Below are 25,246 nucleotides of genomic sequence, written 5' to 3'. Positions count from 1 at the left end.
CAGCCGTGATCTGGGGCACCGCAGCCTGTCCCTGCTCACTCTGGGCCTCAGTTTCCCCATATACTCAGAAGAGGAGGGGCAGGGGCAACTGCCCAGTTACTGCCCTGAGCCCACTTTCGGCTCCAGCCTCCCTCCCTCACTGAGCGTGCACTGCCCTCTGCTGGTCAAAGTTGGCACTGTACGGTCACATCAGTAGTTCGTATTTGGTGCGTAGTAGGGGATTTGCCTTTTTTGATGAGGGAATGATTAAAAGGATGGAAATTTTAATGGGTGGAAAATTTAATGCATGAATGACACCACCTTTGTGCATAGCACTGATGTAGCATTGGCCACGTTCCTCTCCAAATTCCTGGTTTAAGCACAGGGTTGGCTAGAGAACCATTGAGGGTTCTTGAACAGGAGCACGAGGGCAAACCATGTTCTTCTGAGTAGCTGCCGCTCTTCGTAGAGGTGTCTAGAGTGAGGTTGGTCTGCCTCAGCACTGTGGACAAGTGGGGCAGGTTGTTCTCCAGGATGGAGCCATCTGGGGCCCTGTGGGGACAGAGAGGCAGTCCTGGTTCCGACTGGCTCCAGACCAATAGGGCCTGATTGACAGACACTGCACGTGGGTTCCCCCCCTCCCCTCCCCCGCTCCCACCCTCAGGTCTGTGAGAATGAGTGGTATAAAGTGAGAAGTGTGGACTCAACAAGACAAATCCAGGGTCCATTTCAGCTTTCGCTGGTTGGCTTGCTGCTGTACTCTGCTGGTCTCTTACCCCAGCTGCAAAATGGGTGCATGGATGGTGGATGTAGTGGGAGCTGGTTTTGGCTGGTCGCAAGAAATGTGAGCCAGGAGCCTCATGGCCACAGATTTAACCCCTTTATTTTATCTATTTATGCACAACACCCAGTTCTGGGTGTTGAGCGCGAGGATTCCGCCTCCTGACTTTGCCAGACTTTCACTCCCGCCAGCAGCTCCTCCCAAGCACAGCCTAAATCCCACCTGCACCTCCCAGTGGGGGCTTATTTACGCTTTTCCTGTAAGGAATACACAGCTATTCGTTAGATTGAATAGCTGTTCAATCTAAAATCACATCAAGTGCTGCCTGGTACGGGAGAACATCATGTCAGAAACACTGAGCTTCCCGCTCTAGTCCTGAGGTCTCAACAGGTCCCCAGAAGGAGCTTTTGCAAAGATTGCAGGATTTAGGGAGCCCTTACAGGGCAGATTCTGGCTCACAGGGTCTCCAGGCTTGTGTTTTGGGGGCAACTGCAAGGAAGGGAGTGAGAAATCAATTTTGGTGGCCTCATAAGGTGATTTTATTTCCTGCTGTGTTCACTTGGTAAATTAAAAAAAAAAAAGATTTATCTATTTATGCATACAAGAACTGGGGTACAGGCCAAAGGTGCGGGGATGGGGTGGGGTGAGAGGATTCACCAGAGACAGAGTGGGGAGCAGAACAGGTGGATCCACTGAAATCCACTGCTGAGGGGAGCAGTGGGGAGACAGTTCCCTTTCTGCCTCCCTCTCCCCACAGCCTTGGTTCTTTGCTGCCTAGTCTTCACTGGATGCGGAGGGGAGGGGGTGTCTGTCCCCAGATTTGCCCTTCAACCTTAGGGCGACTGGGCTCAGGAGCAGCTGGACCTCAGGTTATAGTTTTGTTAGCAGGAAAGACTGGGTGCAGCCTTCGCAAGCCACCACCAGCCCCACCCGCCCAGGTGACTCCTCCTGTGCTCAGCCCCAAGTAGAGGGTCCTACCCAGGTCACCACAACACTCTAGCCTTATCTTCAAATCCCCAGCCCCGGGGTGTAAACCGAAACTGGGCTAGGAAAAAGGAGTCCGACCTTTACCCAGGGATCCTCAAGTATTTCCTGCTGCCCCACCCCCTTCACCTCACCTGGGGCCCAGCCCTAAGCCTGCTGTGACGACAGCCAGGGGACTGGCCAGCAGCGCTGGGTTTGGCCCAGACCGCAGTGGTGGTAGCTGTGCATCTTCAGAAAATCCACGCCTCCGGCCTCCTGGGCCTCAGTTTCCCCCTTTTGTGAAATGAGGCAGCCCTCTCGATAATGGGTGACCCAAGAAGGACCAGCCCTATGTTCCAGCGGCCTCTGGCCCTGGACTAGCCTCTGATGCCATAGGCCCCCTGAACCGAACCTGTAACTGTACCATTTCGCGCGTAGAAAACTTTGAGTCGCAGGCTCCATTCCGAACGCGGGGAATCCCTGCCAGATCTTCCTTGCGGTTTTGGCTGGCCGGTCTCCAGCGCTGGTCGCTGTTCGGGGCACGGCTGAATGGAAAACCCGGAATGGATTACCACCTGGGCCTGGATCCCGTCGTGAGAGGTGGCCGAGGCGACTCAGCCGCGTCCCGAAGGCGTGTCGTCGGGGCTGGGGCGGGGCCGGCAGGGACTTGGAATAGGAAGAGGGGCAGGTGCAGCCGCGGAGCGGGCGGGAGGAGGGCGCCAAGTCTGCCGCGACCCTCCCCAGGCTCCCTCAGCACCAGGGTGGGACCAGTTGACCGTTTCCTGGCCCCCCTGGGGCAGGGGCGCTGGAGAGCCCCGGGGTGGACCATGGCCGTGAGATTCCAGGCGAGTAGCCCGCTTTTGGCGGGAGGGGGAAGGGATCGGGCTGCAGTGGGGGCAGGGACCCGAACGCAACACCCCAGACCACTCTCTGCCTACGTTACCGATGGGGAAACTGAGGCCCGGGGGATGTGATAGCTATTCCTAGGCTAGCCGGGGGTGGCCAGCGAGGCGCGTCCAGTCCGGCCGGCCCCAGAAGCTGCTTCCCCAGCTTGCTCTGCACCGAGGTCTGAGCAGGTGACTCTGTAGACCTGGGTTCTAATCCCGATTTTTGTGTAACTTTGGGTCAGTGAGTCAACATCTCTCCCTATCTCATTGCGAAGAGGGTGACAGTCGTTTTTAAGAAGGGGTTCAGGGGATTCTAAAAGCGACTGCTTTGGGCACCTGCACACAGTAGGTGCCCAACCAGCACGCTCCCATCGGTCCCCAGAGGGATGGGCTGAGGGGCAGCAGACCTCATTTGGATGCTTTAAGTGAGCTAGGAGAGGCACGGGAGAGGGGACCCCGGGACCCCTATTTATTGGGCGCCTGCTGACTACGGAACCGTTAATTTGCATTGCCAGGCCGAGATAGGATGGGGCACCATTTTATACTCAGCAAACTGGGCTGGGCTGGGAGGAGAGGATCCCTGTGTCTCTAAGTGGAGGTGGGTGGCGGCACCCTTTGTCCCTTAGAGGTGGGTGATCCGATTCTTAGCTCACTGGGTCTCAGGCCCAGCAGGAGGGGTGGACTGAGACCCCAGAGTACTTGGCTCTTCCAGGCCACACTGCCCCAGGCTCCAGAGCCGGGCAGCTCTGGTTCCCGCCGGCTCCCTCCAGGCTGCTAGGAACATATCCCAGAATCCCCTCCCTAACCGAATACTTGGGAACCCCTCCTTCTCCGGCTCCCCAACCCCCCCTTGGTGCCCTTGTTCTGGAGGAAGGGGGAGGAGTATGGGGAGGGGGGGCTAGGACTGTCTTCTCTGAGCCACCACCTGGGGCTACCTTTGTGGTAGGGGAGTGCCCAGTCCCCTCTGACTCCCGCTGGTGTTTGTGTACAGCAGGGGTGCCTGGGCCCCGCCTTCTCAGCATGCACCTGGTGGGGCGGGAGCTGGGGGTGCTGAGGGGACTTAGGAACTCCGGACAAAACTGGCTGCATTATGGGAGGAATCTGCCTTTTCCCACCATTCAGCCATTCCTTTCTATCTTCCTGCAACCCTGCTGGTCTCTTGAGTACCAGCTGGAGTCCCAGGCCCTTGAGCCCTACTGGTCAGGACACCCCCCACCCCCCACTGGAGTGGAGTAAGGCAGACACGTGGCCTGGAACATTCCTACAAGAAGAGGCAGTGTCTCTAGGGCTTTGAAGGATGAATAGGAGTTTGCCAAGGAGTACAGTACAGCCTGTGCAAAAGCCTGGAGAGGAAGCTGATTGGGCTCCCAAGAGGTGCCAGTGACTGCACCCAGAGCCGGGAGGGGCAGCCCACCCCACAGTCCCAGCTCAAGAGGGAAAACCCAGCGCTTATGAGCTGATAATTAAACAGAGTAGTTTCAGGGTTTGGGGGATGCTATGGATGAAGCGTAATAAATAGTCTGTTAGCAGACGGGGTTATAGGGTGCCAGGTGAAGTCAATTTTGGGTTCTGAGAGTGGGGTCCGTGTGTTAACTCTGGGGTGAGTTCCACCAGAGCTCCCCTTTCCCGAGTTTCTCCACAAGAAGGAGGCATTGTTACCCAAAGGGGCAGGTTTACTGTGAAAAAAGGGAGAGGAGTAAAGGACTCTTGCAGAGACACAAGCGGGCAGAAGGGGCTGCCCCCAGGGCGACAGGTTCCCCAGAGGTCCCCATGGTTGCCGGCGGGCAGCTGCCTCCACCGTGTGCAGAGTCAAAACAGTGGCAGGGGTCACTGCGGGCGGGAGGCCACTGCTGGCACTGGCGTGAGGAGCCTGGGCACAGGGCCTAGGCAAGCAGAGGGCTCTGCCCCTCCCCACCGACTCAATGTCATCTCCGCGGGAGGGCCTCATCCCCCCATGGAGTTGCTGGCCTGGTGACCCAGTTACTTCTATGCTGTGAGGAGGCCAGTTTGTAAGGACCAGGGAGTCCCTGCAAAGGCCCTACGGCCCGTGTCCCCACCTCTGGCCTGTCCTTCCTGATACTTTCCACAGCAGCTGACACTTGCCGAGGCAGCTGACGCCTAAGGAGTTTTCACTTCTCCAGCAGGCTTAACAGCCACGTTCATCACTTCTAGCTGCCCTCCAGCTTCCCGCATTGTGGTAGCCAGGTCTCTGGTCTTGGCAACTTTCCTACTCTTAACCTCCATCACTGAAGTTTGACCAGCCAGGGTGGCCAAGGAGGGGTGCGTTTGAGTGAGACCCCAGTGGCAAGGGTCAGCCCCCCACATGCAAGTCTTGGGATTCCGGGCACAGGACAGGCGGGAGGTGGGGGGCAAAGGTTGGAGGTGAGCTAAACTGAGGTGGGCTGGAGGGTTAGGTTGCCCTGAGGGTGTTGGCAAGTCCTAGGGGATTTTAGACAAAGCCTCCAGTAGCCATGGAGATGAGCCTGCACAAGCCGAGACAAGCCCCATCACCTGGCCCCTCCTCCCTGGAGGCTGTTTGTTAACATAGGCCAGGAAATAAACATTCTTAGGGGCTTGCAGAAAGGGTCAAATCAAAGCAAGTAAAAAAGACTGTCAGACGCAAAAGTCAGGCTGGTAGGTGGATGCTGAGGCCCAGGTAAGTCTTACCCAGACTTACCTTTGTGCTGTGTGACCTCTGTCAAGTAACTGAACCTCTCTGGGCCGCCCTCTCCTCCCCTGCAAGGCAGAAATAGCTGTGGCAGTGAAATGTTTCAGTGGGAGGGAGGCACAGGGGTGAGAGGATTTACTGGAGACAGAGCGGGGGTGGGGGGGACAGAAGGCGCAGCCGAAATGGCCTGCAAAGGAGCAGGGCGGGCGACATGCATGTGCTCAAGGCACGGGATTCCAGGCTCCCTTTGATGGCTGTTTTCTCCAGACGCCAGCTTGCATCAGTCACCTGCTGGGATGCCGGTGTCCAACTCTGTCCTTTGACCTGAAGCCTCCTGGTCGGCCAGGCTCCTGCACTCCAACCGGGCTGGTTTTTCTGGTCCCGGCCGTGGTGGGTGGTCTGGCTCCCAGGGCAACCCTATCACTTCCCTCTCCTATTCTCAGCTCCAAGCCTGTCTGCAGGGCCAGGGGTGGGGGCTTAGCTTTTAGCCGCATGCAGTGATTCTGGGGGGTAGTAGCAGAACTGTAACAGGGTGGTCCCCGGGAAAAGGGTCCTGTAACAGCACCCCTTCCTAGAGCCGCTCGGGGTGAAACAGTTGGGGACTTGCTGGCAGCCAGCGTGAGCGAGCTGCTTATTACCTTAACACCATTCACTTCTCAGGCGTCTGCTCCCTGCAGCAACCATCCCAGAGAGACAGGGCAGGGGAGGGGCACCCCCTTTCCATATGGGGAAACCTAGCCACACAGTTTTGGAGTCTCAGCCCTATTTGCTGACCTCTCCTAGGTACCAGCAGGGCCAGGAGGGCCGCCCCCTGGCTTTGCTCCTTTGGCTGCTGGGGCAGGAGCAGGAATGTGCTGCTCTGGGGAGGTCGGAAACCTCTAAGAAAAGGCACCGGAGCAACTGTGAAGGGCCAACTGTGAAGGGCTGTGAAGGGCTGAAGGGCGCTGGGGTAGCAGAAGCAGCTCCCACCCACGTGGGGGGTGGGGGGCGGCTGCCCAGAGGCTGGGCAGCCCCACAGAGAGCTGGGGGTGGGGCTGGGCTCCTCACCCCTGCTTCTTCCTGCTTCAGAGCTGCCCGTCTGGCCTGGGCACCCAGCCTCCGCCAGCCCGTGACTTCCCCTCGGTGCCTTCCGTTCCTCACCTGGGACCTGGGGGTGTGACATGCCCGCCTTGGGGCGTGGGCTCAGGCGAGAGGGCCGTGCAGGCCTGGCACCAAGCGCCCTGCAGTCAGGCCCTGCTAGAGGCCTCGGGCAGCTCCCCGGGGGCGGCCCTAGGGCCCGAGGGGAGGGTGCTGAGGAAGGTCAGCTTAGAGCTGAGACGGGACAAGACAGAACTTCACCCTCTGGAGCCGAGTTTCTAGAAAGGAAGGACAATGGCCAGGTTCTTAGTCTAGGGCTGTCAGGGCCACCTCACCCGGGGCTCTGCTGGAGCCGAAGCTGAGGTGAGGGGAGAGTGAGGCGGAGGTCCAGGATGCTCCAGCAAGCGTAAGGCCCGAGGCCGGCGGAGTGGCCAGGAGGCCTTGTCTGGGCAGAGTGAGGAGGTGAGGGCTGAGGAGGTGAGGGCGGGAGGAGAGGAGGGGGCGGGGCGGGGCTGCAGGAGCTCTGTGGGGAGGACTCTGGCTTTCTCCCCTGGAGTCCAGGAGGGCTGTGGGCAGGAGAGGGGCAGCATCTGGTACAGGTGTTCAGAGCTGCCTTCTAGTGGCCACTGAAGGGTGGACAGACTGACGGAATTGGGGATCAGGATAGAGGGAGTCAACAGCTAGAATGACCCGTCCGTCATTGACGTTCTCGCTGTTGTTCTTTGTTCCCGTTTTCAGTTGTGTAACTGACAGATGACCTCTTACATCTAACTGGTGTCTGCTTGGGTCCCCCTGTGGGAGGCCAAGTCTCTCCCTGGCAGTGAGCTATGTAGGTACCCAGGACCTGGGGGCACAAAGTTACAAAGCCACGGATACCGCTGTGCAAAGGTCCTGGGGCAGGCCCATGCTTGGAGGATAGTGAAGGCGCCATGTGACGGGAGCGAGCTGCCTTGGCCTGGCAGGCCACCCCGGTGCCTCCCTATCCCTGGGACTAAGCTAGAACTACCAGAGAAAAGGGCCAAGAGCTTGGCTTCTCTTCTACCACTACACTATGGCTCGAACAGGGATTTCTCAGCTCTGGCACTATTCACATTTGGGGCTGGATCATTCCTTGACCTGGGCACCGTAGGGTGCTGAACAGCACCCCTGGCCAATCCCACTAGGTTCCAGGAACAGTCCCAGTGATGACACAGACATCCGTAGACAATGTCTAGTGTCCCCTGTAGGCGAAACTTTCCCCAGTGGACTTAAATCCATTTTGCAGATGAAAAAGCAGAGGTTTCCAGAAAGGTTGTAGTTCCCTCAGACTCAGACCTTGGGGGTATCAGAACTGACTCCCCGGCCTACAAACACACAGGGATGGGGACCCTGGACTGCTGCAGTGAGCCCACTGTGGCTCATTTCCTGCCCCCTCCCACCAGGTGTTGGACATGGAGGAGATGACCATCTGGGAGCAGCACACAGCCACCCTCTGCAAGGTGAGGTTGCGTCCTGCAGCGACCGCGGGCCCCCAGGCCACCCAGCAGGAGGGGACAACGTCCATCCAGCTGGACACGCAGCTTCATCCCGTCCCTCCCCCTTTAGGATGCTCACTGGGGCTTTGGCATCGCCATCTCTGACAGCCGAGACCGGTCAGGCGGATCTGTGGTCATCTCAGATGTGGTGTCCAGAGGCCCGGCCGCGGGCAGGCTGCAGTGAGTACACAGGCCAGGCCCAGCGGGGTGGGGCCGGGGAGGGGCGGTGTGGACCAGAGCCGGAGGCTGGTGCCGGCACCTTCCTGCTCTGTCAACACAGGACACTGGCAGCAGGACGCTGGACGCCGTCCAGGCCTCCACGGCAGTTCTCAGGGTCACAGTGACCCCAGGCCGCTCCTGGGACGAAGGGTCCCGAACACCTCTTTTTGGCAGTAATGCTCATAGCCGCGGGACGGGAGGCTTCTGGGAGTGGTGTTGGGAAAATGGCTCTGGGAACCGAGTGGCTGATGGGTGACAGGCTCGCTCAGGGCCCGGGACCCCTCCAGAGACAAAACACAGTGTACATGGACCGGGAGACGGGGCGAAGAGCAAGAAGAGGGGGCTTTGGGGGAGGGTGGGGGGACACAGAGATGCCCATTGTAATCGCAGCTTCTGAGCTTTGACTGCGTTTGATTGTGACAGCAGGCCCAGTGATCGGCCCCCCATTTTACAGCTGGGGACACTGAGGCCCAGAGGCTACTTGTCTTAATGAGCCTGGACATCAGTGCATTAGAGCGGAGGCTCGTAGTAGACCTGGGAGCCTGGAAGGTGGGAAGGTGGGCGGTGGAAGCCGTGCTGGTCCTCAGGGAGGGCGGGGGAGAGGGGTCCCTGGAAAGCGCCTCCCTGAGACCTGGCCTCTGCCCTCAGGACAGGGGACCGCATTGTCATGGTCAACGGTGTCTCCATGGAGACCGTCACCTCCTCCGTGGCCATTCAGATACTCAAGACCTGTACCAAGGCGGCCAACATTGTGAGTCGGGGCGACCCCCTGGCGGGGCAGCACCCCTGCTCCCCGCCAAGCCTCGAAGTCTCAGCTTCAGCAAGCGGGGGGAGTTATGCTCCCTTTGGGGTCACCCAGTGGATGGGGTAGCCCCCTGAACTGCCCCTCCGCCCCATCTCTGCCTCCCCAATAGACGGTGAAGCGTCCCCGGAAAATCCAGCTGCCCTCCACCAAGGCCAGTCCCTCCCAGGACTCGGACGAGGCCGACCGTGGGAGGGGCTATGATGGGGACACGTCCAGCGGCTCCAGCCGCTCCTGGGGCGAGCGATCCCGCCGGCCACGGGCCGGTCGCCGGAGCCGGGCCGGCAGCCACGGGCGCAGGAGCCCGGGCGGTGGGTCCGAGGCCAACGGGCTGGCCCTGGTGTCCGGCTATAAGCGGCTGCCGCGCCAGGACGTGCAGATGAAGCCCATGAAGTCTGTGCTGGTGCGGAGGACAGAGAGCGAAGGTAAGTCACCTGCTGGACATGCTGCCTGCGGGGGCTTGTGTCCCCGAAGGGACAAGGTCCCCGACCTCTGGCCCCTTAGGGTGTATGTGGTTGGTAGCGTAGCACCTCCTCATTCCTGGGGCCTGGGTCTCTACCTTCCAGGGGAAAAGGATTTTGCAGATGGATTAAATTAAGGCCCCCCCGAGGTGGGGGAGGATCCTGGATCCCCGAGGACGGGCCAGCGTCCTCTGGAGGGTCCTTGTAGAGGGAGGAGGAGGGTCTGAGGTGGAGACGGGAGCACCTGCCCGGCTGTGAGGTCAGAGGACGCGCCCAAGGCCGGGTGTGGAGCCTCGAGGCTGTGCAGGCAGGAGACCGCTGGCGCCTGAGAGGAGCGGCCGCCTCACTGGGCTTAGCTGTGAGGGCCCCGCTGGAGTCCTAGGCTCCGGGGCCAGAGGTGACAGGTTCTGTTTTTTTGTTTTTTTTTAAAGATTTATTTATTTTTGCATACAGAACTGGGGTACAGGCCAGAGGCTCAGGGGCAGTGAGAGGCTTCACCAGAGACAGAGTGGGGAGCAGAACAGGCAGATCGACGAAGTACACTGCTGAGGGGAGCAGCGGGCGGGTCAGGAGAGGTCTGCCACACCATGGGGATCTCCTCTGGGGCAGGCGGGGATCGAACTCACGAGGAAGCGGCTTTAGATTCTCAGTGCTGTGCTTTAGCCCACTGCGCCACCAGGGAGGGCCCAGGTTCTGGTTGTTTTAAAGCCGCTAGACTTGGCCATTTGTTACCACTGCCCTCGGACGCTCCGACGTGGTGACGCTCGAGTGTCACGAGTGGGGTTCTCGTGATGACATCGGCAGGGCTGTCACCCCTTAGCCCGGCCCAAGTCCGTGGCAGCGCGGTGACCGAGGAGTTCTGGTCACGATGTGACACATGGGACATCTGCCTCCACACTGGCGTTTGAACACAAGTCCCGACCCGAAAGCTGACACGATGCCATCAAGGATGCGGGGTGCGGCTTGAAGCCCTGGGGTGATGTGGTCGGGGTGTCGGAAGAGGAGAGCTTCTCCGCTCCTTCTCGGCCCACTGCTGGCCGCCGCAGTGACCTCCAAGTCCCTGCGGCGATGGGTGTCAGCGTGGCCCTGCGAGCCTGGGGCGGTGGGGCGCGGCCAGGGGCTGGGCCCAGGGTGTGAGCCAGGCTGGAGGCCGGCTCTGGGCCCGCGTCAGTTCCCCTCCTCCCCCACAGAGTTCGGGGTCAAACTGGGTAGTCAGATCTTCATCAAGCACATCACGGACTCGGGCCTGGCTGCCCAGCACCGCGGGCTGCGGGAAGGAGACCTCATCCTACAGGTGCGTCTGGCCACCTGCCTTCTGCATTGCTGTTTCCCAAAGGTTGGGGGTGCGTGTGGGGTCCCCCACCTGCTGCTAGCCCACTGCCAAACGTCCTCAGGAGCACGTGGTGAATGTCACAGCTGATCCCCGGACCCACCTGTGGTGGCCGGACGCTGATGTCGAGACTGGGCTTAGTGCTAGAAAGAGCCCAGCTGGGCTCTTTCTAGACGCTTCCCTCGGAAATCTGCTTCCAGTGATTCTTAGTGTTTGATTTCCAAATCGCTTTCAGTTGATTGTTTCTCAAGTCTCCTGGTGAGCTGAGGATGCTTTTCAGGGAAATGGGCAGCTGGCGTGAATGGGGGGACATGAAGTCCTGCCCAGGAACTGTGACTGTCCCTCCCCACACTTTAGTATGTCCGAAGTTTGTTTCTCGTGGCTTTCAATATCCACCTCCTCCCCCGGTTAGTCATTCCTACTATTTACTCCCAGAGTCAACACGTTTCTACTGTTCCCGCAGAGTCCACCCTCCCCACCCCACCCAGATCTCGGGGTGAAACCCCGGCGCCATCCCCACTCACAGCGGAAACCCGCTTCCGTCCTCCGGCCGGAGCACCCCCAAGACTGTGCTTCCAGCCCCCCAGCAAACAATCCGTGTCCCCCTCATCGACTCACTTCTCTCTCCCGACCTGGCCCTTAGATCAACGGGGTGTCCAGTGAGAATATGTCGCTGAGCGACACGCGGCGACTGATCGAGAAGTCGGAGGGGAGGCTGACCCTGCTGGTGCTCAGAGACCAGGGGCAGTTCCTGGTGAACATCCCGCCTGCAGTCAGCGACAGCGACAGCTCCCTGCTGGAGGGTGAGGGGCCAGGAGAAGGGCCCTGGGGCACTGCGTGGAGGGGCCAGGGAGTCCTGGCTGGCCGGGCAGGGCCAGCGGGAATCAGCCCTGGCCACTCGGGGCTCAGAGAGGGCCAGGAACTTGGCCGAGGCCACAGCAAGTCAGGGCGGGAGACCCCTGCTGGGCCTGGCTCTGGTCTGCGTGGGGAGGGCACGGGACTGGGGTCTGGACGGCGAGACCGTGCTGATGAGACGTCCCTTCCCCACAGATATATCCGAGCTCGGCTCGGAGCTGTCTCAGGCGCCGCCGTCCCACGTTCCTCCCCCACCCCACCACGGGCGGCGGAGTCCGGATTCCAGCCGCGCCGATTCCCCCACGTATGTACCCCAGCGGGACAGAATAGCAGCGCAAGAGGGGAGCAGCGAGGGCGGCCTGGAGGCTTCAGTCCTCGCGGGCTGCCGGGAAGGGCTTCCTCTCTCCACACTCAGTTCTTTATGCCCGCAGCATGGTTCGTAAGAACGGAGACTCCTATCTGGACTGGCTTAAAGCAGGAGGAAGTGAATTTTGCAGCGTACCCTAGAAGACTTGGGGTGCATTAGCCCTTGGACTCGGCAAGGCCCCCCTTCAGGGGTTTCCCTTGGGGACAAAATAACCATCCGTGTGTACAGGTCCGGTGCTGGCTGTCCACTCTGATGATGTCCATAAATACCAACAACTGGCAACTACTTTGCATTAGTGCTCCATGGCTGCTGGAGCAATTTGTCACTAACTGGGTCACTTCCCCAGGCACATCGTCCCCCAGTGTGGAGACCCCCAAGTCAGGGTCCCGGCAGGACCCCACTCCCTCTGAAGGAAGGCTCAGAGGTCGTGTTCCTGGCCTCTCTCCTAGCTTCCAGCACTTTCTGGCTCACAGCCATCTCCCTGTGTGTCTCCCCTCTGCATGTGTCTCCCTGTGTGCCATATTTTTCTGTTCTGTGAGGACACCAGTCATACTGGATCCCGGTCTCACCCGACTCCACGATGACCTCAGCTTACTAATTACCTCAGTTTAACTAATGACCCTATCTCCAAATACTGTCACACTCGTTAGGACTTCAAATTTGAGAGGCACTCAGTGAAATCCCTAACTGGCCACGTTTACGGGGGGGGGGGTCCCATTGGGTTCTACCATGTCACCTGGCAGCTGTGCAGATTGGGTTTGTGTCGTTGCATTGGATGACACTTGTACAACCACAAAATCGCCTAGTGATTCAATCTGTCGTTAAGCAACACAGGCTTGCATTGCATGAGCCTCACAGACCAGCCCGGTTCAGTGAGGAAGGGGTGTGTCCAGCAGGCCTTGACTCCCAGGAGGCAGGGCGTCACTGGGGACCTCTGGCAACTAGACCAGGGCCCACCCCAAAACCCCAACTTTTATTCCATTAGTGCCTCTTTAGGATGCTTACTGGTAATGACAGAAGGAGAAAGACCACACATGTGTGCTTAGCTCACAGTGAATGCTCTCTAGATGAGCATCTCTTTAGTACAGTTACTGTCGTAAAGGTTTTGCTTGAGAATACGAGACAGCCATGAAAAAGATCGCCAGGCACGTGGAGGGTCATGTGCTGCTTAACAGAAGATGTTCTGAGAAATACAGTGTTAGGTGATTGTGTTTTTCTTTTAAAAGATTTATTATTTATGCTTACAGAACTGGGGTTCAGGCCAGAGGTGTGGGGGGTAGGAGGATTCACCAGAGACAGAGTGGGGAACAGAAGAGGCCGATTGACAAAGTACACTGCTGAGGGGAGCAGCAGGCGGGTCAGGAGAGGTCTGCCACGCCACGTGGGTCAGCTCCCTGGCCGGGGATTGAACTCGTGCTGCAGTGGCTTCGGAGAGCTTCATAATGCGGAGCTTTAACCCATTGCGCCACCAGAGGGAAGCCAGGTGATTGTGTTTTTTAACGACATAAGCCTAGATGGTACAATTTACTTCATACCCAGGCTTTTTGGCAGCTACTACGGCCATTGTCAGCCTTGTGATCTGTCCATTGACTGGACAATCGTTAAGCTACATGACTGTTCCCCAACACGTGCTTATTCAAAAGCACCTGGAAGACAATTCATCCATGCCAACAGCCTGCTGGTTTGCAGATGACTTTCTTCGTTATTTTAATGCTGTGTTAACTTGGACTGCTGAAACAAAATACATAGATGGGGTTGCTAAAACCACGGGCATTTATTTATCATGGTTCTGACCGGAAGCTTGTGGCCTGGGTGCCAGCAGGGCGGGTCCTGAGATCTCACTGTCCGGCTCGCAAAGGGCTGTCACCTGCTGTGTCCTCACTTCTTCCTTTTCTCATCAGGACTTCAGGGCGGGGGACATCACCCTCATCACCTCATTTCATCTAACCCTAATCGCCTCCCCAAGACCCCACCTCCTAATATCTGAGTGGGAGTTACAAGTTCAGCACATGAATTTGGGGGGAGATGTAACATTTAGGCCACAGCTTCCTCTGTGACTTCTTGCCAACAGGCATGGCATTTGTCACAGACTCAGCTCATTTTTGGGCGAAGCCTGACTAAGGTCCTGACGTAGCCATTCCCAGGATTCAGAAGGGGACGCGGAGTCTCAGGGGGGGAGGACACCCCTAGGTACACAGCTACCGAGGGGTAGGGCCAGGCTATGAAACTTTAATGCAGATAACATAAATTCTTCTAAAAATCGCCCCTCAACATCCACCCTCACCTCACCCCAAGTCCGTTTCCCACCAGGGAGAGGCCCCAGCGTCGGATGGAGAGCCCAGTGGATTCCAGAACCGTCTCAGAACCAGGTGAGGAGGTGGGGCTGTCACTCTGAGCATCCCTCCTCTGAATTTCTGATCCCGGCCAGCAAGGCTGTGGCAGACAGGGTCGGAGAGGTTGGCACAGGGCTCTGCATAGGGCCAGCTCCCTGGGAAGGTGTACGGGCTGGTGATGGCATCACACAGGGCAGGAACACCCTGTGCAAAGGTTTGGGGGCTGAACCAAGCCGGTGTACTTGGGTAAGAGACTGGCTGTTCCCTTTCAGACTCTTCCAGGCAAAGCAGTTATGACATCTACCGGGTACCCAGCGGTCAGAGCATAGAGGATCGTGGGTAAGACAAGAACAAGCCCTGACCTGGGAACCCCCACATCCTGGGTCTATCTCCCTTGTCACCATAATCTTGCTTTTCTTAAGCAGAACCAGCATGTGTGGGTGTTTGGGGGAGGGGCTGAGCCCGGGGGGGGCTCTCCCAGCATGCCCCCACCCTGCGCCCTCTAGCCTGACTGCCTCCACCTCCTCTTGCAGGTACAGCCCCGACTCACGGGTGGTCCGTTTCTCCAAGGGCGTGAACATTGGCCTGAGGCTGGCTGGGGGCAACGATGTGGGCATCTTCGTGTCAGGAGTACAGGCGGGTAGCCCGGCCGACGGGCAGGGCATCCAGGAAGGAGATCAGATTCTGCAGGTGACCGGGAGCAGTGACCAGGAGCAGCTGGCCGGCCCCGTGGGCAGTGGGCACACTGGCATGCCGGTGCCCCCCGACTCTGCTGCTGGGTGTCCTCCTGTAGGTCCACCCTGGGGTCTCCCGAGACCCCAGTGGACACGCACTTTGTCTCCCTGTTGGCGGCTCATGTCCTCCTGGTCTACGTCCAGATCGTGGCCTTGTCCAGGTCCCTGTGTTGCCACCAGCGTCACAGCTCCCTCGCCCTTGTCAGCCTTTGTTGCTATGCTGACCTTGTCTTGACCTTGTCTTGGCCGCCGTGTCTACACCGGCGGCCTCCGGCCACCAGGTCAGTCCCGCGGGACGTTCGCAGTCGCCTCGCCTGTCCCGTCTCACCCGTGCCGACCCCTGTCCCTTCTGCAAGTGTTTCCACCAGGTCCTGTTCCCCCATCCTCCTCACGACCAGCCAGCACCCCGAGTCATGAGCCCGTTTTCTGCATCATGACCTTTGCGGCTGGTGGAAACCACGCGGGTCTGACGCTTATCATATTCTGTGGGTGACAAGACCACGTGGACCCCGTTCCCAGGCCAGGACACTGGCAGCCCCCCCGTGGGCTGATCACAGCTCTGGTGCCATGTCCTACATCAAAGTCTTCATGGGTGGCTGCAAGGTGATCCCCATTGGGGGGACATGTCTGTCCCCCCAATCTCCAGAGCCCTGTCCAGGAGCTCTGGAAGCAGCTGGAGGGTGAGGTGGGGTCTGGGGGTGCCCAGAGCCTTGTCCCACCCCTGCCCCCGACCCGCAGGTGAATGACGTGCCGTTCCGGAACCTGACCCGGGAGGAGGCCGTGCAGTTTCTTCTGGGGTTGCCGCCCGGCGAGGAGGTGGAACTGCTGACACAGAGGAAGCAAGACAGTGAGTGGCCGAGTGGGCGTGTTCCCCGTTTGCAGCCCAGGGCTGGGGGAGGACGCCGCGCCCGCCCGGGGCCAGCCCTGGGCAGCAGCCCAGGTGAATGACGCAGCCCGCCCGGTCCACAGTCTTCCGGAAAATGGTGCAGTCCCGCGTGGGCGACTCCTTCTACATCCGCACGCACTTCGAGCTGGAGCCCAGCCCCCCGTCCGGCCTGGGCTTCACCCGCGGAGACGTCTTCCACGTCCTGGACACGCTGTACCCCGGCCAGGGGCAGAGCCGCGCCCACGGAGGCCACTGGCTGGCAGTGCGCATGGGTCGGGACCTCCGGGAGCAGGAGCGGGGCGTCATCCCCAACCAGAGCAGGTGGGGCGCCCCCTGCCGGGCCTGCGGGGGGCCGTGGGGTCTTTTCCATCCCGGGGGACCAGGAGGGCCCGGACAGGGCAGCTGGTGCCAGTTACCGCTTAGTGGCTTCCACCGCACACACTGATGTCTCATGTTCTGAAGGCTTAAAGTCGGGGTGCAGTCGGGCTGGCCTCCAAGGCTCCAGGGGGACTCTCTGGCAGGCTCAAACTTCTAGCAGCCACATCCTGGGCAGGGCCCTTCCTCCAGCCCCACAGCCAGCAGCCGTGCCTCTTCCCTCTCTCTGCCTCACGCCTCCTCCTTCCTCTCGAAGTGTTAGGCAGGCGGAGAGGCACCCCGGCATCCCCAAACCTGCCTGCTCTAAATAGGTTCTGCCATGCACCACATAAAGACAAGCTTAAGCTTAGTGGGTAAGACCTTCAATAGAAAATAACTTTACACAATTAGTGTGCTATAAAGAGATGAGAAAGAATATAGCTGAAACAGCTTCAGATTAAACCACCGAAGTTCCCCACCCCCTGGTGGGTAACCGCCCAGACAAACGGGGTTGCCCCAGTGCAGGCCCAAACACTGGGCCTAAGGCTGAGGCACCTCCTGGTGGGGACCACAGGGCGAGGCAGAAGGGCCAGGCAGTCTGGAAGGGAAGGAGCAGGCCCGCCGGATAAAGGCTGCTGTGGCGGCTTCCCGGGGTCTCCGAGTGTCTCTCCACTCCCCAAGTTCCTGCCACAGGTCCAAAGGGAGAAGCACGTGAGGCTCCCTGGGCCTCCTCCAGGTCCTTCAGCCCTGCCTGCCTCTCCCGTCCTCTCCAGCTTCCCCTTCACCCTGGAGAGGACGCAGGGGGCCTGGGACCTCCCCTTCCCCTGGGACCACCCTCGCCAGGACACTGGGCCCTGGAAATCCAGGACCCGGCCTCATTTTAGGGTCCTTAGCTGAACCCCACCAGCACAGATCCCTTCCCACATGAGGTGAAGCCCCCACAGGCCCCATGACAGGGACGGGGACCTCTGTGGCCGGCGCTGACCTCAGAGCTCACAGCCCCTTCCTCCCCAGGGCGGAGCAGCTGGCCAGTCTGGAAGCTGCCCAGCGAGCTGTGGGGCCCGCGCCCGGGGCCTCCGTGGGCTCCAGTACCAGGGCCGAGTTCTGGCGGCTGCGCGGTCTTCGCCGGGGAGCCAAGAAGACCACCCACCGGAGCCGCGAGGACCTGTCAGCCCTGACCAGACAGGGTCACTACCCTCCTTACGAGCGTGTGGTGCTGCGAGAAGGTGGGGTCCGGGCCGGGGGCTTCGGGGTGGCCTCGGCGTGGGGATACAGTTGCACATCGGTCAGCACGTTTCCGTCAACAACACCTCGGTTTGGGTGATGATGTGCTGACATCTGCACAGCACGGAATCACCCCAGAATGCGCTTCCCAGAGCTCGGTCTCCTTAAGTGACGCGCGACTGTGTTCGCCCACACCCCCCTTCACACCACCATCTCTACCTCGCTTTCCACCCAAAATACCCTCTTGGTTATTTCAGAACTCCGAAGGAGACAGAAAGGGATTTCATTCCCGAAACATGAATTCCTAGTTCCAGTAGGAATGTAAAGTGAGCACATACATAATCTGAAAGAGAAACAGTTGAAAAGAATTTTAAGATGCTATGCTCAAAGTATTACTTCAGTGGATAATCCATATACGATGATTGGATTTTTAAAAAAAATGTACTAACACACACAAGAACTAGGGTACAGGCCAGAGGTCTGCGGGGGAGAGAGGATTCCCCAGAGGCAGAGTGGGGAGCAGAACAGGCCGACTGACTGAGGTGCACTGCTGAGGGGAGCAGCGGGGAGACAGGAGAGGTCTGCTGCACCCTGGGGTCACTCCCTGGCCGGGGATCGAACTTGTGCTGCAGGGGCTGCGGACGGCTTCACAGTGCTGCGCTTTAACAAAATTATTGGATTTTTTACTTTCCTTTTGTGCGAAGCCTTCAGTCCCTGGGGTGTCGTGGTGCTGTGCCATCTTGTCTCAGACATGTCACACGTGTCCAGCGGCTGCTGCCCCGGGAGGGGGCGGGGCAGGGCGAAAGGCGTTAATGCATTTAGTGGTGCTGCTGTCTGTGGGTTGTCAGCTTGAGGTAAAGTTATGTCTAAAAATACATGCACCGTGTAAACAGGTCTTTAAATCACAATGTGCCTGTAAATGTTCATAGCAGAATTATTCACAGCAGCCAAAAGGTGGGAGCAGCTCAGATGCCCCTCTGTGAATAAATAGATTCAGACAGTGCGTCCACATCACTGGCCGTGTAAGGGGGCAGCTGTGCCACCCACGACCGCGGGGCGGGCTCTGAACACACAGCACGCAGCGGGAGAAGCCAGGCACTCGAGGCCACGGGTGAGAAACGCCCAGAACAGGCCCAGCCGCAGACAGAGTGGGCGCAAGGTGTCAGGGGAGGGGGTCTGTGTGCGTGCTGATGGGGACAGGACTTCTGTTTGGGGCGATAGAACGTTCTAGAACTAGATGGAGGTAGTTGCACTACGTTGTGAATTGTGCACTGACATGTGTACAGCCTCCAGGTTAATAGATGTTTAAACTAGTTTTTTTTTTTAATTTTTTTTTAAAGATTTATTTATTTGTGCATACAGAACTGGGGTACAGGCCAGAGGCTCAGGGGCGGTGAGAGGCTTCACCAGAGACAGAGTGGGGAGCAGAACAGGCAGATGGATGAAGTACACTGCTGAGGGGAGCAGCGGGCGGGTCAGGAGAGGTCTGCCGCGCCCTGTGGTCACCTCCGGGGCAGGCGGGGATAGAACTCATGCGGAAGTGGTGTCGGCTTCTTAGTGCTGTGCTGTAACCCGCTGCGCCACCAGGGAGGGCCTAAACTAGTTTTAAAATTAATTAAAGAACAAAAGCACACGTGCACAGAGCCCAGGAGACTTCCCTACCTGCGGACCAAGGGGGAAGCCACTTCCTCCAGGTTCGGGAGGGAGAGATGAGGCAGGTGCCACGGCCTCCGGCCTCCGGGGAGCAGGACTTAGACACAGGCGCGGGGGCCTTGCGGCACCAGGACTTGGAAACAGCTGACAGCTGCCCCGCTGCCGCTCGACCCTCAGGCACAGACTTCAGGGGGGAAAGGCCGCAGACGTACAGGTTGCCCTTGCCGAAGGGGCTCGCAAGTCTGCACGTTTCGGGCTTCCAGAGCAAGGAGAGGCGAGCAGAGGCCGGGCCGCTCCCTCGCGTCCACCCAGAGGCCTCTTTGTTTCCTCAGAGGCAAAGTGGTGAATCCGGTAGATGGGAGCCTCACACTCTTCCTGCAGGGGGCTGGTTCCAGAGAGGAAGGTTTCAGGCTTTCTGTGCCACACGGTTCCTTTTTTTTTCCCGAATTAAAATAGCCTCGGCTCCTGGCATCATAGCGCCCGCAGGTTCTAGCGCCAGCAAGCCCGGCCGGTTCTCTGTGGACTTGGGCAGACGGGTCTGGACAGTCCTGGGGCCCAGGCTCCTGCGAGAGGCTGCGCAAGCAGCGTGGGCCAGCCCGCAGGCTGGCAGGCGGGGGGTGGGCAGGAGGCTGCTGCAGCCAAGCCCCCCCTTTCCCCGGCCCCCGGCCCAGCCTGCTCAGCGCACAGCGGTTCTCACTCTTCCTCTTCCGACTCTGGCCCTCCTGGGGCCTCTGCCTCGCCGCGGTGGCCGGCTCATCCTCTTGCGGCCGCTGCGTGTAGCCGCTCTTGTCTCTGAGCGACGCCGCCCTTACACGCAGCCCCCAGGCCCAGGTGCGCCCACTCCGAGGCCCACACCACGTCCAGGTGTCCACCCTCAGGCATGCGCATCCGGCGCCCTCACTCCCTCCCGGGCGCTTGCTGGGTCAAGGCCACAGGTGATGGCCGCGGAGGCCAGCGGCGTAAACGCCAGGCCACCGTCATTTGCCCTACACAGGTGTAGAGCCTCACACATCGGCACCTGTACCCCCAGCAGGGTCCTGCTACGCATCACCTGCAGTGACGCCTTCTCCCTGGGCCTCCAGCCCCTTCCCCTTCCCTCTGGCAACCAGTTTCATTTAGTTTGCTCACTTGCTTTGCTTCTTTATCTACACACGCGAATGGAACCACACCATGTGCTTCTCCCTCAGACTTAGTCACGAAGCACAAGGCCCTCTGGTTCCAGCCGAGTTGTTGCAAATTGGCAGGACCCCAGCCCTGAGCAGTGTTCCGCATATAAGTCTTGTTTATCCACTCACCCTCCAAGCCCTGCCTCAGGGGTCTGTAGCTCTTGGCTGTGCTGACTGTGCTGTGATGGTCCTGGGGTGCAGAGACTCTTCGAATGAGTGCTTTTGTTTTCCCTGGATTGGTACTGAGAAGTGGGACGAGCTGGAGCACATGGTATTTCTCTTCTTAATATTTTGAGGCATCTCCTCAAAATATTTGAAATATTTGAAATCATCGGCTGCACCAATGATTTCTTTTGAAGCCACTCAGTCTGCTCACAGACAGATGGAAGTATAGAGACAAACGGATGTGACTGCACCTAATAAAGACAGGTCACGCTGGGTGTGACGGGGGGGACATTGCTTGCTGACCGCACGCCAGCTCGGTTTAGCTGCCAGACCCAGGGGTGGCCGCACACGCAAGAGGCTTGTTTCAAGTATGTGCAGTATAGGCAGTTAAGCGTGCTCTGGCTTCTTCCGTTTCAGTGACCTGGTTCCCCCAGTTTTTTCTTTTCGCTGTGCCCCACTCCCTGGATTCCTTCTACTTTTTTGTCTTTCTGCCTTACTGGGATGGCACACCCATACCCACATTCCAGCTGGGGGGGAGGAAGGGAAGGTGAGGCGGGCCCACTCCTTTTCTTGAAGCTACAACCCCAAAGCAGACTTTGATTCTGCTTACATCTCATTTGTCAAGCTTAGTCACATGGCCTCCTGCAGCCGCAAGGAAGGCTGGGAGTTGTAGTCTTCCGCCAGGCAGCCATGGGCCTCGATGAACATACAGCATCGAGGATGGAGGCGCGTTGGTGCAGGGGGTTAGCCGTGGTTGCCACGACGGGATCCTAACGTTGGTCACTGTCTCTCTGACCCTCAGCCAGCTTCAAGCGACCAGTGGTGATCCTGGGCCCCGTGGCAGACATTGCTATGCAGAAATTGACTGCTGAGATGCCCGACCAATTTGAAATTGCAGGTGAGAAGCCAGGTCTGGTAGCTAACTTAGGGCTACATGCCTGCCTGATGACGGGGCTGTTAATGATGCTGTTTGGAGGTAAGAGAACAGTCATGACACAGGGAGGCATAGAGCCAGCACCCCCAAGGCCCAAATCAGACATCCTCAGATGACTTTGGTGCTCTGTCTGGACAGAATCTTCGAACCCTTAACTCAGGTCATCGGCCCATGTCAACTGAGCCGCCATGCCACCTGTTCCTTTGAGAGAGTTTTATTCAGCTATGGCCACAGCATCAGACAAAATACACAGGGCTGGGCCTCCCTGGTGGTGCTGGGGTTAAAATCTCAGCGCTATCAAGCTATCGCCAGCCACAGTGGCTTGAGTGTGATCCCACAGGGCGCAGCAGACCTCTCCTGTCTCCCCGCTGCTCCCCTCAGCAGTGGATTTCAGTGGACTGGCTTATTCTGCACCCTACCCTGTCTCTGGTGAATCCTCTCACCCCCCACATCTTGGCCTACCCTCCCCCAATTCTTGAGGTCCCTTGAGGAGGCCCAAAATTAACAACTTCAAAACAAACTTGAGCTCAGTTCCCCATCCACTGGGTGGGCCGATGAGAGCTGCCCTTCCCAGGACGGGGTGGGCGCTGGGCCAGGCAGGAAACCAGGTACAGCTGCTCGGGTTGCGCCCTAAGGCGATGGGGAGCATGGTGGGTCGTGGGGAGGGGACCGCAGACACGAAGGCCCCCCGCAGCTGCAGCTACTCTTCCCTCCCCAGAGAGCACGATGCGCACCGACAGCCCCCCCAGGGTCATCAAACTGGACACGGTGCGGGTGATTGCAGAGAAGGTAAGCCGCTCCCTGGGGTCCCGCTTCCTGATGAGGGGTCCCCTGGTATTCAGCCTGCCCTCCCCACGTCCCACAGTGTGGCTGGAGCCCGTGAGGAGGCAGTGTAGGGTGGGGGTTTGAGCTGCAGCTCTGGCTGAGGAGGAGGGGCCGCATGCCCAGGGGTCACACAGCCCTAGGAACAGCAGGTTCAGACTGGGGCCCTGGGGCTCCAGACACTGGCCGGGCCCTCGCCAACTGCCACCCCCATGCTGGCCTGGTCAGGAGGGGCTGGGGCCCTCTGACCTCAGACTCGGCCTCTGCTCCCGGCCCTCCACCTGACCCACTGCCTGTCTCTCTCCTCCTCCTCCACCACCGCCCGGGGCGGCCAGGACAAGCACGCTCTGCTGGACGTGACGCCCTCGGCAATCGAGCGCCTCAACTATGTGCAGTACTACCCCATTGTGGTCTTCTGCGCCCCCGAGAGCCGTGCGGCCCTCAAGGCGCTGCGCCAGTGGCTGGCGCCCGCCTCCCGCCGCAGCACTCGCCGCCTGTATGCCCAAGCCCAGAAGCTGCAGAAGTACAGTGACCATCTCTTCACAGGTGGGTGGGAACGGGGGTCCCAGGGCAGGGGGGGGGGGGCGTGCGGGGTTGGGGCCTGGCCTGGGTCCTGGACTGTGCCGATGTCCCCTCCCCACAGCCACCATCCTCCTGCACGGCACCAGCAACAGTTGGTACCAGGAGCTCAAGGACGTCATCCGTGAGCAGCAGACACGGCCCATCTGGACAGCCGAAGACCAGGTGCCGGGGCGGGTTGTCCGGAGGCCAAGGTCTGACGTGGGGGTGCGGTCTTGGCCTGGTAGCTGGGGTGGGGTGGGGCTGGGGATTTGGCTTGGAGACCGAGTTCTCCTGGGACTGGAGTCAAGGCTCAGGGCTCTGCTCAGATTTGGGGGTTCGGCCTTGAGTCGAGCAATGGTCAACTCGTCCCTGATTTAAGATCGAAGATCAGGGTCTTTGCCTAGTTTGAAACTGGTTGTCAGGGATTTGGTCTGAGGCAGCATGGGTCTGGGGCTTGGGGGTCCCTGTTCAGCCAGACCATGCCCACCCACAGCTGGACAACTCCTCGGAGGACAACCTGGACCTCCCTCACCACGGCCTGGCAGACAGCTCCGCAGACCTGAGCTGTGACAGCCGGGTCAACAGTGACTACGAGACAGACGGGGAGGGCGGCGTCTACACGGACGGGGAGGCCTACACGGATGGCGAGGCCTACACGGACGGCGAGGGTGGACCCCACACGGACATGGACGAGGAGCCTTCCACGCCGGCCCTGGCCAGGTCCTCGGAGCCCGTGCTGGCAGACGAGCACCACAGCCTCCCGGCTCACGGGAGGGCCTCGGGGCAGCGCGTGGCCCAGGTGAGCAGGGCGCGGCCACGGCGCCACGCGGTTCTGGGGTGGACGGGGCGCTGTCCACACAGAAACTCCTCTGATAAGACCAGACGCTCGACCCACACCTGGAGCATTTCAACCCCTGAATCACTGAGAGCACCTGTTTTTTTGTTTTAATTTTATAAGTTTATTTTTACATATTTTTGTGCATTTTCCCATCTCAGTTGCAGTCCCCTTGGGGAAAGCACCTGTTTTAAACTATGCACAGGTCTCCTTCTCTAGGACTCGGTGCCACAGTCTCATGCCACAGTGCCAAGTCCCGGCACCTCGTAGCTGGGAATTTAAAAAGTTCACTTGGCATTTATCCACTGTGGAGCTGTTTCAGCTCCTGTGGTGCCTTTTTGTGACTCCTTAAGTCACCCCTTCTTTGAGATGCTCTCTAGGTAAATACAAAGCTGTATGAATCTGCAACACCCGCGGCTGGAAGTGCCCCAGTGCTGTGCTGCGGCCTGCCCACCTGCTCCCCGGGCTGGATGTGTGAGCGCCCGACACCAGCCTGCTGAGGGACTTTACACACGGGAAACCCAATCTCCTCTTTGCTGACAGGCTGAGCGAGCTCGGCCACGGCTTTCCTCATCCCGGCTTTCTTATTCACTGTCAGGGATGTGGGGCCTCCCTGGTGGTGCAGGGATTGAAGCTCACCACTGTGGCCTGAGTTCCATCCTCGGCCAGGAAGTGACCACAGGGCGCGGCGGACCTCTCCTGTCTGCCCGCTGCTCCCCTCAGCAGTGTACTTCATCCATTTGCCTGTTCTGCTCCCTTCTGTCTCTGGTGCATCCACTCACCCCTGCACCTCTGGCCTGCACCCCAGCTTATGTATGTGCATAAATAAACTGAGTCTTAAACTAAGCTGCATCGGGGGTGCTGGCGAGACTGTGCCAGCACTGCCAGGCAGAGGTGGAGAGGCAGGTGGAAGTGGTTAGTCACGTCGACTTCTCATGAGACTTTGGAAGTGTTAAGCTCCTTTCTTCCTCTCCAGGATGGCCACCAACCCCAGGGTCAGCGGCGGCAGGACAGCATGCGGTAAGAACCCCTGTACTCCGGATGGGGCCCCTCGACCCTTGCCTGGGGAGTCAGGCCCTGAGAGCCAGCGTACGCCTTCACGGTGCTGCCCACTACAAGCCTCTGTAGTCAGGGGCACAGGAGCAGGAATCCTCTTCTTGAGAGGGCTGGGAAGGCTTCCTGAAGGGCGGGGGCACTGGCGCTGGGGCTTTGAAGGATGTGTATGAGTTTGTCAATAAGGCTCAAGCCCCAAGGCCCATCTTGCTCATGTCTGCCACAGCCACTCCCCCAGCCTGTTAGGGTAAGGTCACGCCTCCCTCAGCTGCAGCCTCGAGCCTATTTCCTGCTCCCTAGGACATACGAGCGGGAAGCGCTGAAGAAAAAGTTTACACGAGCCCGAGATGTGGAGTCCTCTGATGAAGACGGCTACGACTGGGGCCCAGCCACTGACCTGTAAGCCCTCCCAGGTGGCCAGTGGGGCAGCTGGCCAGTCTTCCCTGCAGCTGGATCTTGGCTTCCCATTCAGAACTTGGAAGCCTGCCTCCTTGGACCTGGTCTCTAATAAGCAGAGTATTTTCACAGCATTGGCTCCTAATGGCTCTCAGGAAGGTCAGGGGCCAAGAGTCAGGCCCCATCTTCCTCTCTTGACCTTAAAGACCTTGAACAGAGACCTTGCC

At 59.2% G+C, this 25,246-nt stretch overlaps 1 protein-coding gene across 1 annotated transcript; it reads left to right on the top strand.

Annotated features, from left to right (window-relative positions):
• Positions 1-2,550: 2,550 nt before the first annotated feature.
• TJP3 (tight junction protein 3) lies at positions 2,551-25,241 on the top strand. Its single transcript, XM_004689348.2, has 21 exons — positions 2,551-2,568; positions 7,777-7,833; positions 7,940-8,049; positions 8,737-8,839; positions 9,003-9,315; positions 10,542-10,645; positions 11,325-11,484; positions 11,732-11,840; positions 14,214-14,280; positions 14,490-14,575; positions 14,770-14,926; positions 15,709-15,817; positions 15,940-16,177; positions 17,225-17,436; positions 21,221-21,316; positions 22,071-22,141; positions 22,510-22,720; positions 22,818-22,918; positions 23,229-23,534; positions 24,547-24,590; positions 24,924-25,241. The coding sequence occupies exons 1-21, from the start codon at positions 2,551-2,553 to the stop codon at positions 25,024-25,026; spliced, it is 2,775 nt and encodes a 924-aa protein (XP_004689405.1). The 3' UTR covers positions 25,027-25,241.
• The last annotated feature ends 5 nt before the right edge of the window (positions 25,242-25,246 follow it).

The sequence above is a fragment of the Condylura cristata genome, unplaced genomic scaffold (assembly GCF_000260355.1).
Source record: "Condylura cristata isolate star-nosed mole 26May11 unplaced genomic scaffold, ConCri1.0 scaffold00025, whole genome shotgun sequence".
Taxonomy (NCBI): Eukaryota; Metazoa; Chordata; class Mammalia; order Eulipotyphla; family Talpidae; genus Condylura; species Condylura cristata.
Note: the sequence above shows the minus strand (reverse complement) of the source record. Positions and strands in the feature narration are given on the sequence as shown.

What these genes read in the sequence shown, in the direction of transcription:
- TJP3 (XM_004689348.2), top strand. An exon ending in GTACCAAGGCGGCCAACATT is followed by an intron (nt 8,840 to 9,002) that starts GTGAGTCGGGGC and finishes CCTCCCCAATAG; the next exon opens with ACGGTGAAGCGTCCCCGGAA. An exon ending in GTCATCCCCAACCAGAGCAG is followed by an intron (nt 16,178 to 17,224) that starts GTGGGGCGCCCC and finishes CTTCCTCCCCAG; the next exon opens with GGCGGAGCAGCTGGCCAGTC.